This window comes from Perissodus microlepis, chromosome 3 (genome assembly GCF_051167445.1).
Source record: "Perissodus microlepis isolate ML-2025 ecotype Zambia chromosome 3, ASM5116744v1, whole genome shotgun sequence".
Taxonomy (NCBI): Eukaryota; Metazoa; Chordata; class Actinopteri; order Cichliformes; family Cichlidae; genus Perissodus; species Perissodus microlepis.
Window position 1 is genome coordinate 30,046,075 of NC_140463.1, and position 17,075 is coordinate 30,063,149.

The 17,075-nt window shown below is 40.7% G+C and overlaps 1 protein-coding gene across 1 annotated transcript in view; it reads left to right on the forward strand.

Moving 5' to 3' along the window:
• The first annotated feature begins 1,521 nt into the window (after nucleotides 1–1,521).
• The window catches only part of faah2b (fatty acid amide hydrolase 2b), a 30,741-nt gene continuing 15,187 nt past the window's right edge, over nucleotides 1,522–17,075 (forward strand). The window contains exons 1-2 of the mRNA XM_084923956.1: nucleotides 1,522–1,825; nucleotides 4,195–4,277. Of these exons, the coding sequence (XP_084780082.1) occupies nucleotides 1,637–1,825; nucleotides 4,195–4,277 (272 nt within the window). The 5' untranslated portion in view covers nucleotides 1,522–1,636. The remainder of the gene's footprint in view (nucleotides 1,826–4,194; nucleotides 4,278–17,075) is intronic.

The following is a 17,075-nucleotide window of genomic DNA, read 5'->3' on the forward strand; positions in this document are numbered from 1 at the left end:
AAATTTTATTTTATGCTTAAGGTTAGTTTCTCAAACTCCTCAAAATCTTAACAAATTGTGCCAATCCTTACATGTTGCACCAGGCTGATTTATCATCAAAAGTGGAGAAGTCTGTGACAGAGGAGACAGAAGAGCAGCAGAGAGCGATGGAGCAAGAGAGAGAAATAAAAGAGCAGGGGAAAGAGATGGAGAGATGACTTTATGTCATCCATGAGGGATGCATTTGACATATGTTTCACATATTATAGCCCAACAAGTTACTTATAGCAATTTAAATACGAGCAATCAGTTTTTGGCAAATACCGGAAATCAGTTTTTGGCAGACAATCACCTTTTGGCACAACACCGGCTATTGCAGTTAATAATACAACAGCTTCTTGCCATTTTTTTTGTGTTTCTTTTTATCGCTGTGTAACTGAGTTCAATTGAAAGCCTGCATGTGCTAGTACCTCTTGCCAGAAGTTCCCAGAATCCTTTGCGGTTTTACCCCTGAATGACGTCACATTTTTGGTGGGCCGGGCTCTAGTCAAAATGCCCGGGCCGATTTTTTGTCCCAGTCCAGCCCTGACTGTATCTATACTTTATCAGAAACTTTGTTCACAAAATCCAAGTTATTTTCTTATAACTCATATAAACAAGTGATACTGGGCAGCAAACATCGAATAGAAGGCTATCTATGTTTTGCAGGCACTAGTTTAACAGCCACAACCAAGTAATTTACGCAACCACATTTACATTACACTCATAGTTAAACGTTAACTTTAATTACCCTGAATGGTGGCATAGGTCACTGACAGGTAAAGCACAATATATTGTTTTATGTTCCGGTAGTAATTTTCAAAATAAAACGTCTCCGCCGCACAACTGATTCAAAGTACTCTGACCCTATCACACTTCATGCATTTTTTGCATAGTAATGCACTCAGTAAAAATAATGCTGTTTGCTGATGCAGATGATGAGATACAGTTAAAAGCTCCTGGAAAAGTTGGTTAACCTAGTTAGTTAATAACGCCATTATGGTTTAACAAAAAAGGTAATTTAAAAAAAATTATTAATAGAAGTAAAAACTGATATGCAGACAACTGTCAGTAGTAAAAAGCTATCAGTTAAATAATTACATCACAGTTCTACTGAAATAACAGTGTACAAGTGATGAAAAGTCAATAACAACATGCACTGTGCAGAATTTTAAAAAATGAAAACGCTTGTAATATTGTTTTATAACAATATATTAAAAATGAATGTTTTGTTTACAAAAAAGTATCACCAAATAAGTGTGAATGACTAATAAAACTCTCCACTGAATAGTCGTACTAACTAGCACTAACTGAAGCAGAAGGAAATATTATGCATTTTTCTCTTTACTGTTTGGAAAGTAGTGGAATACTGTATTAAGCAGCATAAGATGGAAATCTGAGTAAATTCCAAAAACTGACTTTAGTACTGGAGTATTTTGGCCCTTAAAACGAGGTCATGATTTTGTTTTGAAAGCAACCGCTTCATTTCTGGTGGCGACCTAACTGTCGCTAACTTGTCTCGCGGATGTATATAAAAAGATCGGCTGCTGTAAGCTAGGAAGTGTTCTGACTGCGGTCGACCAACCGGTGACCTTCCGTCCTCTCACGCGCTTGAAACATGGCTCTGAGCCGGCTGGAAAGAGCTCAGGTATGGCTGTTGAAGGCGGTCACGGAGGTCCTCGTCATCGTTTTTCGCTTCTTCTCCCCTCGGAGACCTGCTCTGTCCGGGAAGAAGCTCCCGCCCGTCAGAAACCCGCTGCTGCTTATGTCGGCGACGCAGCTCGCCAAGAAGATCCGGCGAAAAGAGGTGTGTACCCGGTCAGACCTCCCGGCTGGAGGAGGAGAGGGGTGTGTGTTTGTTTAACACTTGCGCCAAGCGCAGTAGATTTAACCATCTTCATGTCAGTTTGATTTAGACTCGCATAAGCCGTTGTTAAATCTGGAGGTCATGCGTTGTCATGTTTCTTACATCCCCTCTTTAGCTTCTATTTCCATTTTTTATTTCTATTTACAATCACTGGAGCTGAAGCACCTTGGTCCGCTCCTCAGGGACGGTTTCCCAACGCTTGCTTTCTGCTCCCAAGTCTCCACGCCCACAGTAAGACAGTAACACCTGTGGAATAACAACACACCTGTGCTGCCTGTACAGCCAGAATGGGAGCAGCCTTTTGTCGGGCTGTGCTTTGCTCCAGACAGATGTGTGGAACTTGGAGGTGAACAAATCGTGTACTTGTTGCCAGGTTTTATTGGAATGCACACATGGCGCATGTGCAGGTGCTGCTTTCATGTGGCGCTGATTAATGAGTTACTCACAAATGTTTTAACAGCTTTTGGACAGACATTCTGAGATGGGATGAGATAAAAGAAAGTAACATCTTTAGGAAAGACTGCTCAGTGATAACATTAAAAAAAAAAGAAAAATACAATAGTGCAGGAAGCAGGGGTTCCCAAGGTGTGGGCGGGGGACACCCATTTGGGCCGTGAAGCTGCTGTGAGCTGCGGGCCCTGAGAGGAGAGAGAGTTTTCAATGATTTATAAAACAAACAAACAAACAAAAAAACCCAAATAAGACTGTTCATTTTTAATTTTAAACTTGTATCCACCTTAGAGCAGGGGTGTCAAACATAAGGGTCTGGGGCCAGAATTGGCCAGGCAAAGACTCCAATCTGGCCATGCACTGCATGGCTCTGGAATGGGAGGGGCATGCATTTTGTATTTTTAGTATTTTTAACAGATAACAGCTTCTGTGACATTATACCAAAGTAATTAAGTAATATAAAACATTTAACAAAAGATGTTTTTTCACATAATTGTTGTGAGTAAATTAAAAAAAAAAAAATCTTCAGTGTTATAATTATAGGATGGTCTGGGCAATGACCTACTAGAACTTTACTAGAAGTAATCTCTTATAATTTGAGCCCAAAGACTGCTTACTACAGCACCATTTCTTTATAATGTAGAAAAACTGAGATGCATGGTTATTTGCACTTCTTTGTCTTATATTAAGATATCAGGAATTAAACGTGTCTTTAAACCTCTTTACAATGACAGAGTTTCACTGGTCACACCTTGAGAAACGAGCATCTTTCGTGCACATATATACTTTTAGTATGACTCCAGTGTGGTGTGCAGGGGATGAGAGGCATCATCCACAGTACTAAGTGCTTTCCTCTGTATCCAGGACTGAATCATCATCCCTGATGAGCTCATTGAGTCTATTTGCATCAGCTGCTCCACCGCACAGTAGCATAAAAGCTGACACTGAAATCACCAAGTCTACTGAGGGGTGGGGAAAAAACAGGCTGTTACTGAATGACCTTTCCTGTACAGGGCCCCTTTGTTTTTAGATTACAGTATCTTATTGTAATCTAATTCACTCTGGATAACTATATCAAACAGAAGGCTTGATGTTTGGTGGTAGGGCCCTGTTTTGGACATAACCTGTATAAAAGATGGATGTAACTTTTGGCCAGGAAAAATGAAGCTAATGCCTTAAACCTGCATTCTTCCTAATGACCAGCAGAGGGCGATTCCACTGATTACAGAAGACTTCTGGCCTGACAATGTTTACAGAGGTCACTTCTGTAAACACCTTATTTCCTGATAATTTCCTTTGGTCTCAGTTACTAGTTTCAGTAAAACAAATAAAACATAAAATCAATTTTTTAGTTTATGGTTATTCTAAGAGTAGGAAAGGATTACCCTGGTAATGCTAACAGCTTGTCAATCAAAATTGTTAGCCAATAAGTGTGGAGTGCCACTGGCACATCCACTGGTCACTCATAAAAAACATGTTGATGTTAAGTGCTCAGCTACAGACTTCAATGACACATCACTGTAGCTTTCCTCCTTTTTTTTAATAACGTCTGTGATTCTGGGAGAGCAGCAGGCATCAGTGACAGGAGACGTAGCAGAAACAACTTGAAAGGAGGAACTGTGGGTTGCAAAGCGGCTTGCAGATGTACAGCAGCTGTAGAGAAGCTGAAGCAGCTTTTATAATCCACCCTAAAGACGCAGAAGTCAAAACCTTATTTCCTTTTTAAATTTTTTTTTTTCTTTAGGACAAATCATATTCAAGTTTCACCCTCAGTTTGACTTGTTTTCCTGTTCTGTGACATTCTTTCTGTAATGAACCATAACATGTCCTTACGTGGTCTAAATGTTATGTCCCTGCAGGTGTCCAGCGTGGAGGCGGTGCAGGCTTACATTGACAGGATCCAGGAAGTTAACCCTTTTGTGAATGCTGTTGTGAAAGACAGGCAAGAAACGATCATCTCTATTTCCCTGATGTCTGATAGTGTGCTCTTGAGCTGCAGTCATTGATTATTTTATTGACAGGAAGACAGAAATAAACATTTTCCTGGCCCAGCACAGGGTATGATGATGTGAGGCTTTTTTTTTTTCTTTAACTCAGAAATGAAACAAAAATGAAGATGTATCAATATATCAGCCTTGAAGAATGCCATCAGACTATTGGGATAAAAACATGGTGTTTACCCTTGGCAGTGCCTGATGTGTGTCTGTTGTGTCACATCACGTTTGCTGTGGGTAAATGTGCAAAGGTAGTGTGGGGAAAATATAAAAAAGATTTAAGTGCTGAAGTTTTCTCAGCAAATGAAAACATGTAATTATAGTGACAATACAGGGAGTGCAGAATTATTAGGCAAGTTGTATTTTTGAGGAATAATTTTATTATTGAACAACAACCATGTTCTCAATGAACCCAAAAAACTCATTAATATCAAAGCTGAATGTTTTTGGAAGTAGTTTTTAGTTTGTTTTTAGTTTTAGCTATTTTAGGGGGATATCTGTGTGTGCAGGTGACTATTACTGTGCATAATTATTAGGCAACTTAACAAAAAACAAATATATACCCATTTCAATTATTTATTTTTACCTATGAAACAAATATAACATCTCCACATTCACAAATATACATTTCTGACATTCAAAAACAAAACAAAAACAAATCAGCGACCAATATAGCCACCTTTCTTTGCAAGGACACTCAAAAGCCTGCCATCCATGGATTCTGTCAGTGTTTTGATCTGTTCACCATCAACATTGCGTGCAGCAGCAACCACAGCGTCCCAGACACTGTTCAGAGAGGTGTACTGTTTTCCCTCCTTGTAAATCTCACATTTGATGATGGACCACAGGTTCTCAATGGGGTTCAGATCAGGTGAACAAGGAGGCCATGTCATTAGTTTTTCTTCTTTTATACCCTTTCTTGCCAGCCACGCTGTGGAGTACTTGGACGCGTGTGATGGAGCATTGTCCTGCATGAAAATCATGTTTTTCTTGAAGGATGCAGACTTCTTCCTGTACCACTGCTTGAAGAAGGTGTCTTCCAGAAACTGGCAGTAGGACTGGGAGTTGAGCTTGACTCCATCCTCAACCCAAAAAGGCCCCACAAGCTCATCTTTGATGATACCAGCCCAAACCAGTACTCCACCTCCACCTTGCTGGCGTCTGAGTCGGACTGGAGCTCTCTGCCCTTTACCAATCCAGCCACGGGCCCATCCATCTGGCCCATCAAGACTCACTCTCATTTCATCAGTCCATAAAACCTTAGGAAAATCAGTCTTGAGATATTTCTTGGCCCAGTCTTGACGTTTCAGCTTGTGTGTCTTGTTCAGTGGTGGTCGTCTTTCAGCCTTTCTTACCTTGGCCATGTCTCTGAGTATTGCACACCTTGTGCTTTTGGGCACTCCAGTGATGTTGCAGCTCTGAAATATGGCCAAACTGGTGGCAAGTGGCATCTTGGCAGCTGCACGCTTGACTTTTCTCAGTTCATGGGCAGTTATTTTGCGCCTTGGTTTTTCCACACGCTTCTTGCGACCCTGTTGACTATTTTGAATGAAACGCTTGATTGTTCGATGATCACGCTTCAGAAGCTTTGCAATTTTGAGACTGCTGCATCCCTCTGCAAGATATCTCACTATTTTTGACTTTTCTGAGCCTGTCAAGTCCTTCTTTTGACCCATTTTGCCAAAGGAAAGGAAGTTGCCTAATAATTATGCACACTTGATATAGGGTGTTGATGTCATTAGACCACACCCCTTCTCATTACAGAGATGCACATCACCTAATATGCTTAATTGGTAGTAGGCTTTCGAGCCTATACAGCTTGGAGTAAGACAACATGCATGAAGAGGATGATGTGGACAAAATACTCATTTGCCTAATAATTCTGCACTTCCTGTACAATGCACAGTTTGCACTGCTGTAATTTGACATTTTACAATTTTATTTTGAGCCTTTGAACTGGGCCTCTTGAGTCAATATTTGTCAATGGGCCAACATGATCGTCTGATATTAGCTATTTGTCCGTCTATCTGGATCAGTTGTTACATAAGATGATAAAGGAAAATTTAAAAATTAAACAAAGACAGGAGAAACGCCCTTCATCCATGTGACAAGTGCTGAGGTTGCATGTTTTTTTTCCACCAGGGGCATTCTGTAACGTCCCTTTTAGCAACATGCGCTTTTGGAAGACCGAAACAATAATCAGCTGATCTGAGGAGAGTTGGGTGGAGCATAACGAGTAATAACAAGTTTGTTTTACATGTCCTAAAGAAAATAAACGGCCAACATATCAGAATATACAAAATAATGGTCTTAAAAATCTTGCGTTTGTCAGGCGCTACTCCCAACTGTGGTGATTGTCTTCGTGGTTTTTTTTTTTTTTTTTTTTTTTTTGTGTCCCGTTTGGATCTTTAGCCATCAGAATTGTTGTCTTAAGGCCAAGAAAGATGCCAAGCGGATTTATTTTACCAAGTGGATCATCATGGCCTTGCCATATTGGTCCATTTGATTGACCTTTATTATAATTATGTATTTATTTTATTTTCGGTTGCTACAAACGGGACAGACGTGACTGGGGGATAGGACAGGGAGAAAGAATGAAAGAAAGAGAGGGAGAGAAAGAAAACCAAAGGGGAGAAGAGACGGTGGGGGGGAAGAAAGGAAAAAACAAACAAACAAACAAACAAACAAAACGCCTGGATCACCTGTATGGAGAAAAAAAACAGAAGAGAAAGCAAACAACAAAGAGCAACATAATAAAAACAGCACCATCACAATAAACTAGCTAGCAGTAGATAACAGTAGATACTAAATAATAAACGATATTGTGCAGCACGCAAGATAGACAGCGCACAATGTGCTTTGAGGCAGCAGCCAAGAAAGGTGTAGTCCGCGTCTGTGAACACCCGTGTGTACACCTGTGTGCATACCTGTGTGGATCAGCATGCTTGTATTCCAAAGGTTTCTCCATGTAACGATCTGCTAGGGAGTGTGGGGAGCCATAGCCCCGTCCACCAGGGTATGAAGCAGGTATGGAGGAGATCCAGGCCCCAGATATCCAGAGGCCCCAGAGTACAAGGACCCGAGGAGGACCACCAAAGGGGGGCGGAACCGTGCCACCCTCCTGGGAAGAGCTGAGTAGAGCCCCAAACGAGAGGTCACCCCGCAGCTACGGAGCAGAGAACAGAGGGGGTTGCAGTGGCGTGCCCGCGGGCTCCGCCGGCAGCCAGCTGTGCCAGAGAGGACCGAGCTTCAGGCCCAGAGGCCTGAGGGCATCCCACCCCCCGGAAGGAGCCCAGCCGGGCCACAGGCGCCCGGCCCCGCCAATCGGCCACCAGGAGTGAGCCGGTACATGCATGAGCGCCCAGCCCCAGATGACAAGGACCACCAACACACCAACGTCTAAGGGCATCAGCCACCGGCAGGGAGTGTGGTGAGGGGAGATAGGCCTCCGTACTTTAGAGGGCCTGAGATGTACCCAGAGAGGTTGAGTCTAAGACCCAACCTGACATATAGACACAGACAAACAGGCACACGCGGACACAGATGTGCATTCCCACCCCCATATGCACAACCAAATACTCGGCACTCACCCAACGTGTAGACAGACACAAATAGACACTGCACAGACAGTCGCACTCCCCAAACATACTCTATATCCCAGGTCCAGGTACCCCCGCCCCCAGAGGGGCAAGCCGCACCTAGACCCAGGAGATATAACCCTTCTCTCTGGGGTGGAGGCAAGCGGACCACCTCCTTATCTGCAGTAGCAGGGAGGCCCCGCATCCCAGACCCCAGTCTGACGGCCAGCACCTCCTCCCAGCCCCCCAGCCCTGACGGCTAACAGAACCGGGGTGAGTGAAGACCTCAAACCTCCCTACGCCCGCTCATATGTAATGTTGTTGTGTGCTGTTCTAAAGTGCATTTAAAACTCAGGAGAGCATGGTACTAGCTTCCTCTCAGAGAGCAGCACGGCTCCTCCCGAAAACCCTCAGTGTCTAAATGCATTTAAAATTGAGGGTAGGGCACCAGCGCCAGAGGTGGGTTGGAGTACAACGACCATCCTCTGGATGCTGTAAAACGTGCCCACCCCCAAGGCCCTATATGTATGTGTTATGTGAGAGTGTGAGTAATGTGGATGTCTAGGTTGCAGAATAAAATTGAGGCACAGGCGGCCAGAAGGGGACAGAGGGGGAGTGCCTCCCCTGCACCCTGGTGACATACCTGCACCCCAAGCCCTGCGTGTGTGGGTGGGTGTGGTAGTGCGGGAATAGGGAGGCAGCTGAGGATGGGGAGGGAAGAAAGGGAGGGGCAAGCGGCCCCTCCCTGGGGCCAGCTCCCCCGCTGACCCCAGTAGGCACCCCCACGCTCTGGAACCCACCAGGGCAAGGAGGCCCAGGCCCAGCCGACCGGGGCCCGCAGCAGCAGCACTGCCCAACCCCACAGAGTCCGGGGCAGCCCACCCGACTCCACCCCAGAGAAAACTGCACCCAACCCATCATCCAATCATCTCCCAAACTACACAAGACAATAGACACCCAGGTTGAGTTCATTCTCCCCCTCTCCTATATCTCTCCCCCCACCTGCAGAGTGAGCTCCTGTAGTGAGGAGACCACCTGCAAAGATGTAACAACCTCCCCACCAGTTAGAGAGCCCCCTAGTTGGGCCGATGCACCAGAGGTCCCCCGCACTGGGGCTGAGCCCCCCCGCACCCACCCGCCCACTGCTCCGGCGACACAACAGCCAGGACCCAAGCCCCCAAGGCCCGGCCAGCACCCCAGACCGGGGGGCGGAGCACCCCCAGACCCCCAAGCCTCCACGCCCGTCCCGGACCCTCCCAGGGGCAGCCAGGCTACCAGGCCAGTAACCAACGTCCGCCAGCACAGACCCTCCCCCATCTCCGCTGTACGCAGCCACAAGGAAAACACCATCCAAGAGCCCCAGAGCTTCTAACCAGGTCATGGCCACAGCCCCCAGGTTAGGCCCTCCAGGGAAACGTCCCTAGGGACTCCCCAGACGCCCTAAGGCCGTCCCTACCCCCACATAAACCACAATAGCGAAGGCAGGACCAAACCATGACCCCCCACCCCCACTAGGTGATGAAGCCGATCAAAGGAGCCCAAAGGGATTGATCAAATGTGATGGCAGAGGTTGTATCAAGACTAATGTGATCTATTAGATGGTTTTTATATTGGTTAGAATTAAGATTATTTTTATTTTTCCAGTTAATGAGGACCATTTTCTTGGCAATGCATAGGGCCGTAAAAACAACGTGGGCTGTGTTTATTTCTGCAGTGACCTCATCCAAGTTGCCCAGCAAGCATACTAAAGGGGAGGCTGGAATGTTACATTTCAGACACTTTGATAAGTCTTCACATATCTCACGCCAAAATTTCTGAACTGGTGGACAGAACCAAAGAGCGTGGATGTAATTGTCCGGTGTATTTGCTGTGCAGTGTGAGCAGTTGTTGGAAGGCGTATAGCCCATCTTGAACATCCTATGACCAGTATAGTGCACTCTGTGTAATATTTTGTATTGTATTAATTGCAAACTGGGATTTCTGATCCATTGAAAGGTTTTTAAGCATATCTGAGACCAAAGGTTTGGGTCTAAGTTGATTGATAAATCTGCTTCCCATTTTGCAATAGGAAGGGATATTGATTCATCTATTTTAGAAAGTGTTCTGTATATTTTAGACAATAATTTGGGGGGTTTTAGACTAAGAAATTGTACCACACTTGGTGGTGTTTGTAATTCAGCTTCACTGGGATTAAATTTCTTTTTTACTATGGATTTAATTTGTTGATATTCCAAAAATCGTTTCTTGTTGATCCCATATTGTATAACTAGTCTGTCAAACGAAATAAAGTCTGTTCCTTCCAATATATGTTCCAAGTATTTAATTCCTTTGCAACTCCAATCTGAAAAGTTTATCATATTATTGTTTTGTAATATGTCCGGGTTGTTCCAGATAGGTGTACGTTTGCATGGGATTAATGAAGACTCTGTCATTTTTAGAAACTCCCACCATGCTGTCAGAGAAGAGCTAATATTGATGCTTTTAAAGCATTCATGTCGTTTGATGTTTGAGCTGATAAATGGTAGGTCTGAAATTTCTAGGTTATTACATAGTGCCTGTTCTACATCTATCCAAGGTTCATCTAAGAAGGTGTGTTTAAACCATCTAGAGATGAACTGAAGCCTGTTGGCTAAAAAATAGTGATTAAAGTTAGGCAGAACTAATCCTCCTTTATCCTTGGTCCTTTGTAGTGTTTTTAAGCTGATACGTGGGGGTTTATCTTTCCAAAGGAATTTAGAAATGTACGAGTCTAGCGATCTGAACCAATCTTGTGATGGCTTATTTGGGATCATTGAAAATAAATAGTTTATTTTTGGCAAGATCATCATTTTTATAGCGGCGACCCTTCCCATGAGTGATATGGGTAAAGATTTCCATCTAGCCAGGTCGCCTTCTACTGTCTTTAAAAGTGGGATGTGGTTTAATTTAGTTAATTCTGAAAGTTTAGGAGAGACATTAATACCTAAATATTTTATATTTCCACATTGCAGTGGGGAAGGAGAAGAATTATGGAAGGAGCAATTAATCGGAAGAACTGTTGATTTCGACCAGTTAATTGAATAATCTGAGACACTTGAGAAGGAATTTATCAATGCAATTACCCCAGAGATATTGGTTTGTGAGTTTTGGAGAAAAAGTAACACATCATCTGCATAAAGGCTGATTTTATGTTCTATATTCTTACATTTTATGCCCTTAATTGTTGTAGCCTGTCTAATTGCTGCTGCTAATGGCTCAATAAAAATTGCAAACAGTGAAGGGGAGAGTGGGCATCCCTGTCTGGTGCCCCTCAGAAGAGAGAAGTGGGAGGATGTTTGGTCATTTGTTCTGACACAAGCTGTTGGGGAGTTATATAATATTTTTAACCAGTTTATGAAACAGGGTCCAAAACCAAATTTATGTAAAGTTGCAAATAGAAATTTCCAGTTAACTCTGTCAAATGCTTTTTCTGCATCTAAAGAAAATATTATGGTTTCAGTGTTTTTACTGCATGAGTAGTCTATTAAATTAAGTAATCTACGTGTATTTGTTGATGAGTGCCTACCTTTTATAAAACCAGTTTGGTCAGGATGAATTAAAAGGGGGGTTATTTTCTCTAATCTCTTTGAGAGAGCTTTGCAGATTATTTTAAGGTCTACATTAATAAGGGATATTGGACGATAGCTTGAGGGATATACAGGGTCTTTGCCTGGTTTTTGTAAGAGACTGATATTTGCAGAGTTCATATTTGGTGGTAGTCTACCATTTTCTTTGATTTCCTGCAACATCCTGTGAAAAACTGGTGCCAGAATTGTCCAGAATTCTTTGTAAAAATCTGTTGGAAAACCATCTGGACCTGGAGCCTTATTATTGGGCATACTTATCAGAGCTTCCTGGAGTTCACCTGGCGTCAGTGGCGAATCCAGTGCCATTGCTTGGGTGTCTAATAATTTTGGAAGAGTTATGTTGTCGAGAAATTGATCAATTTCGTTTTTAGATGGGTTTATTTGTGGTGTATATAAAGTTTCATAGAAATCCCTAAAAATGTTATTTATTTTTTTAGGATCATATATTGTATTCCCAGATAAATCTTTAACAGCACATATAGTTGTTTTTTTCTTTATTGATTTTTAACTGGTTAGCAAGAAATTGTCCGGATTTGTTACCGTGTTCATAATTTTGCAGGCGAAGTCTTTGTACTAAGAATTTAGTCTTTTTATTAATAATTTCATTTAATTCCAGTTTTGTCTTGCGTATTTTGTTTAATTGTGTGGATGCTTTAAGCATCCACACTATTGAGTTCCTGTTTCTCTTTATTGTGTGGATGCTTTAAGGCATCCACACTATTGAGTTCCTGTTTCTCTTTATTCTTTATACTTTATACTTTATACTTTATTATTATTCTTCTAGTTGCTCCGTATTTCGCCGATTAACTACTTCCACAATTTTTGTCCGATTTTCACCATTCAAATTTTAAACTATTCTGCTATTTCTGCTAATGACTGCTATGACTTTTGGTATTTTCTGCTATTATACTTTTTAAAATATTAAGCTTTTTTCCTTTAATTTGTCCCATTGAAATGAATGGGAAACTTCTGCAATTCTGCTAAAACTTGCTCGTTTTTGAAACTTAACTACTTCCTCATACTTTCGCCTAGAACAACCATTCAAATTTTAAAATGTTCACAAATTATTGGGCTATTCATGTATGATTCAGCTTTTTCATATCTGTTACCGTTTTCATCTTATCCCTCTTCAAGTTTTGAGTTTCATCTTTTTGATTTTTCACAAAATACATGCGTTGTTATGGTTGCTATGCTCTTGGCTTCCAGTGTGCCACTGAGGGTTTCGCAGTCTTCTCTTCATGTCCGAACAACTTCTTGCTACTTGCTCAATTTTCACTCAACTTCCACAAATTATACATCAAAACGTAGGTATTTTTGCTGGCTTTCAGAAAATGTCACTATCATTGTTGTGGGATTTATAAAATTTTGGCAAATCTCCTCAGACCAACACAAGGTCTCAAAACTCTCCATAGAAAGTCAATGGAGAGTTTGTTCAAAATCACCGCTTGATTTCTGTAATGAGAGGCATATTCGAATCGTCATATCTCCTTAACGAATCGAAGTTCAAACATGAGGCTTGTCCCCGTATATCTTCAGACACTCCTGACGCTCACAATTCAAGAATTTTTTTCTCACCTATTACCGTTCTGAGATGAGTTGGACTTGTTTGAGGGTAGGAAATTCGTCCTTCGCTCAGATTTCTTCAGATTTCAAACTCTGGAAATGAACCACTTTTTTCTCTCGTCATATCTTTTTTTTGGATTTCCACAGAGACCTGAAAATTTCCATGACTGTTCACCAAAGCCTGCTGTCTCTTACGGTGAAAGAATGATATCGATACTCCAAATAGATTTCGAGTTACAAAGCGTTGTTTGAGGGCAGGTCAAGGCAGTTTTTGCTTCGGCTCTACTCAGTTATGGTGCATTACAAGTCAAATATCTTTAATAATTCATATTTTAATGATAAATTGTCAACACTTGAAGATTGCCCCATCTCTTCTGAACAAAACGGTGTAAGAATGACCGTTCTAGCCCCTACGGTTAGGAAATTATGGTCATTTGTTTGAAGGGAGTCGTCATTATGAGAAATAGACTGCAAAAATCCTGTGTCTCTCTGTGCTGCGTGCACCTGTTTTGGCGGGAAAAAGTGCACAGCCTCTCTGATTGGTGGATTCAAATTCAGCAGCTCCCAGGCTGCTTGACTGAAAACTTGCTTCTCTCTCCATGTGTGTGTGTGTGTGTGTGTGTGTGTGTGTGTGCTACAGAGAGAGAGAGAGAGAGAGAGAAAGCCTTTTTATGGGATGATCTCATTGTAAGATTCAAATTCAATATATTTAGACTGGTTGACTGAATTGGATCTTGTGTGTGTGTCTCTCTGTGCATGTGTGTTTCGTTATGTGACTATTTTTTGTGATTGTGTGGCTGTTATATATTTTTTTGCTGATGTTTTTAATTTAGCAAGTATATTTGAGGGACCCTCAGCATGTTCAGCATTTTTTCAGCTGTCCATTTTGCTTTTCCAATTTTTCTGTTTAAGTTATTACTATTGTGCTAAATCATACTATTTCTGCTATTTTATAAGATTTGTGCCAAATATAGTATTTCTGATTAATTATAATTTTTCTACCAAATCATAGTACAGTATTTTTGCTTTTTATAGGATTTTTATAGGATATTTATATTGCTTAATATAGTATTTCTGCTTTTTATAGGATTTGTGCTTAATATAGTATTTCTGCTAAATTATAGTATTTCTTCTTTTTATAGTATTTGTGCTAAAACATAGTATTTCTACTAAATGTAGTATTTATGCTTAATCATACTATTTCTATATATTTCTGCCAGGTCCCCAGGCAGCCAATCCTCTGTGAGGACTGAGACATTCAAATTTTCAAATCAGGCTTCCCAGCCAATCATATATGTGGGCTGAGGCATTCAAATTTGCATATTGGGGAATTCGTGGCTTCTAAGTCAAGAAGTCAACCATGTCATATATCTCTAAAAATTCATATTTTAATGATAAATTGTCAACACTTGAAGATTCCCCCATCTCTTCTGAACAAAACGGTGTAAGAATGACCGTTCTAGCCCCTACGGTTAGGAAATTATGGTCATTTGTTTGAGGGGAGTCTTCACTATGAGAAATAGACTGCAAAAATCCTGTGTCTCTCTGTGCTGCGTGCACCTGTTTTGGCGGGAAAAAGTGCACAGCCTCTCTGATTGGTGGATTCAAATTTAGCAGCTCCCAGGCTGCCTGACTGAGTTAGAAACTTGCTTCTCTCTCCCTCTGTGTGTGTGAGTGAGTGAGTGTGTGTGTGTGTGTGTGTGTGTGTGTGTGTGTGTGACAGAGAGAGAGAGAGAGGGAGAGAAAGCCTTTTTATGGGATGATCTCATTGTAAGATTAAAATTCAATATATTTAGACTGGTTGACTGAATTGGATCTTGTGTGTGTGTGTGTGTGTGTGTGACAGAGAGAGAGAGAGAAAGCCTTTTTATGGGATGATCTCATTGTAAGATTTAAATTCAATATATTTAGACTGGTTGACTGAATTGGATCTTGTGTGTGTGTGTGTGTGTGTGTGTGTGTGACAGAGAGAGAGAGAGAGAAAGCCTTTTTATGGGATGATCTCATTGTACGATTTAAATTCAATATATTTAGACTGGTTGACTGAATTGGATCTTGTGTGTGTGTGTGTGTGTGTGTGTGTAACAGAGAGAGAGAGAGAGAGAAAGCCTTTTTATGCGATGATCTCATTGTAAGATTTAAATTCAATATATTTAGACTGGTTGACTGAATTGGATCTTGTGTGTGTGTGTGTGTGTGTTTGTGTGACAGAGAGAGAGAGAGAGAGAGAGAGAGACCCTCTCTAGGGCAGCATGTCATTGTTGGAAAAGAATATAATATATTCAGACTGGTTGACTGGCATAGACCCTCCGTGTGTCTCTCTCTCTGTGCATTTGTGTATACATATTTGATTTTGTGTGTATCTGTTGGCTGTTCCTTCTTGTTTTTTAAATTTATTTTTATTTCTTTATTTTTTTTTCACAGGTGAACAACAATTAGCTTTGAGGGAACTTAACCATGTTCCGTTCTTTTTTTCAGCTTGTCATCTTACTTTTCCAGTATTTTCACTTAAGTTATTACTATTCTGCTCAATCATAGTATTTGTTCTAAATCATTGTTATTATGCTATATTGTAGTATTTCTGCTAAATCATACTATTTCTACTATATTATATTTTTCTTTCTAAATATAGCATTTCTGCTATATAATTGTATTTCTACTATGTTATAATATTTGTGCTAAAACAGAGTATTTGTGCTGAAACAGTATTTCTGCCAAATGATAGTATTTTTGTCAAATTATAGTATTTGTGCTAAAACATAGTATTAATTTAAAATGACAATATTCATAATTCATCACAGTGTCTCTGGTAAAACACAGTATTTCTGCTATGTTGTACTATTTTTCTAAATCATAGTGTTTCCGTAATGTTTAAGTATTTTTGGCTAAATATATTCTTTCTGTTATCTTATACTATTTCTCTTAAATTCTTGTATTTTTGAGAAGTTATCATGTTTCTGGTAAGTTACAATATTTCTGCTAAGTTCTGCTATGCTATTGCATTTCTGCCAAGTATTATGTTTCCTCTAAGATATTGCAGTTCTGCTAAGTTATTCCATTTTAGCAAAGTTCCTTTCCTTCTGCAAAGTTTTTACAATTTCTGCAACTTTTCAGCTTTTTCAGCTAGTTTTTGCATACAGCTTCAGCTTTAAAGCATCCACACTGCATTTTCGCAGGAAATGCAAATTTTTCTAGTTCTTTATACTTTATTATTCTTCTAGTTGCTCCGTATTTCGCCGATTAACTACTTCCACAATTTTTGTCCGATTTTCACCATTCAAATTTTAAACTATTCTGCTATTTCTGCTAATGACTGCTATGACTTTTGGTATTTTCTGCTATTATACTTTTTAAAATATTAAGCTTTTTTCCTTTAATTTGTCCCATTGAAATGAATGGGAAACTTCCGCAATTCTGCTAAAACTTGCTCGTTTTTGAAACTTAACTACTTCCTCATACTTTCGCCTAGAACAACCATTCAAATTTTAAAATGTTCACAAATTATTGGGCTATTCATGTATGATTCAGCTTTTTCATATCTGTTACCGTTTTCATCTTATCCCTCTTCAAGTTTTGAGTTTCATCTTTTTGATTTTTCACAAAATACATGCGTTGTTATGGTTGCTATGCTCTTGGCTTCCAGTGTGCCACTGAAGGTTTCGCAGTCTTCTCTTCATGCCCGAACAACTTCTTGCTACTTGCTCAATTTTCACTCAACTTCCACAAATTATACATCAAAACGTAGGTATTTTTGCTGGCTTTCAGAAAATGTCACTATCATTGTTGTGGGATTTATAGAATTTTGGCAAATCTCCTCAGACCAACACAAGGTCTCAAAACTCTCCATAGAAAGTCAATGGAGAGTTTGTTCAAAATCACCGCTTGATTTCTGTAATGAGAGGCATATTCGAATCGTCATATCTTCTTAACGAATCGAAGTTCAAACATGAGGCTTGTCCCCGTATATCTTCAGACACTCCTGACGCTCACAATTCAAGAA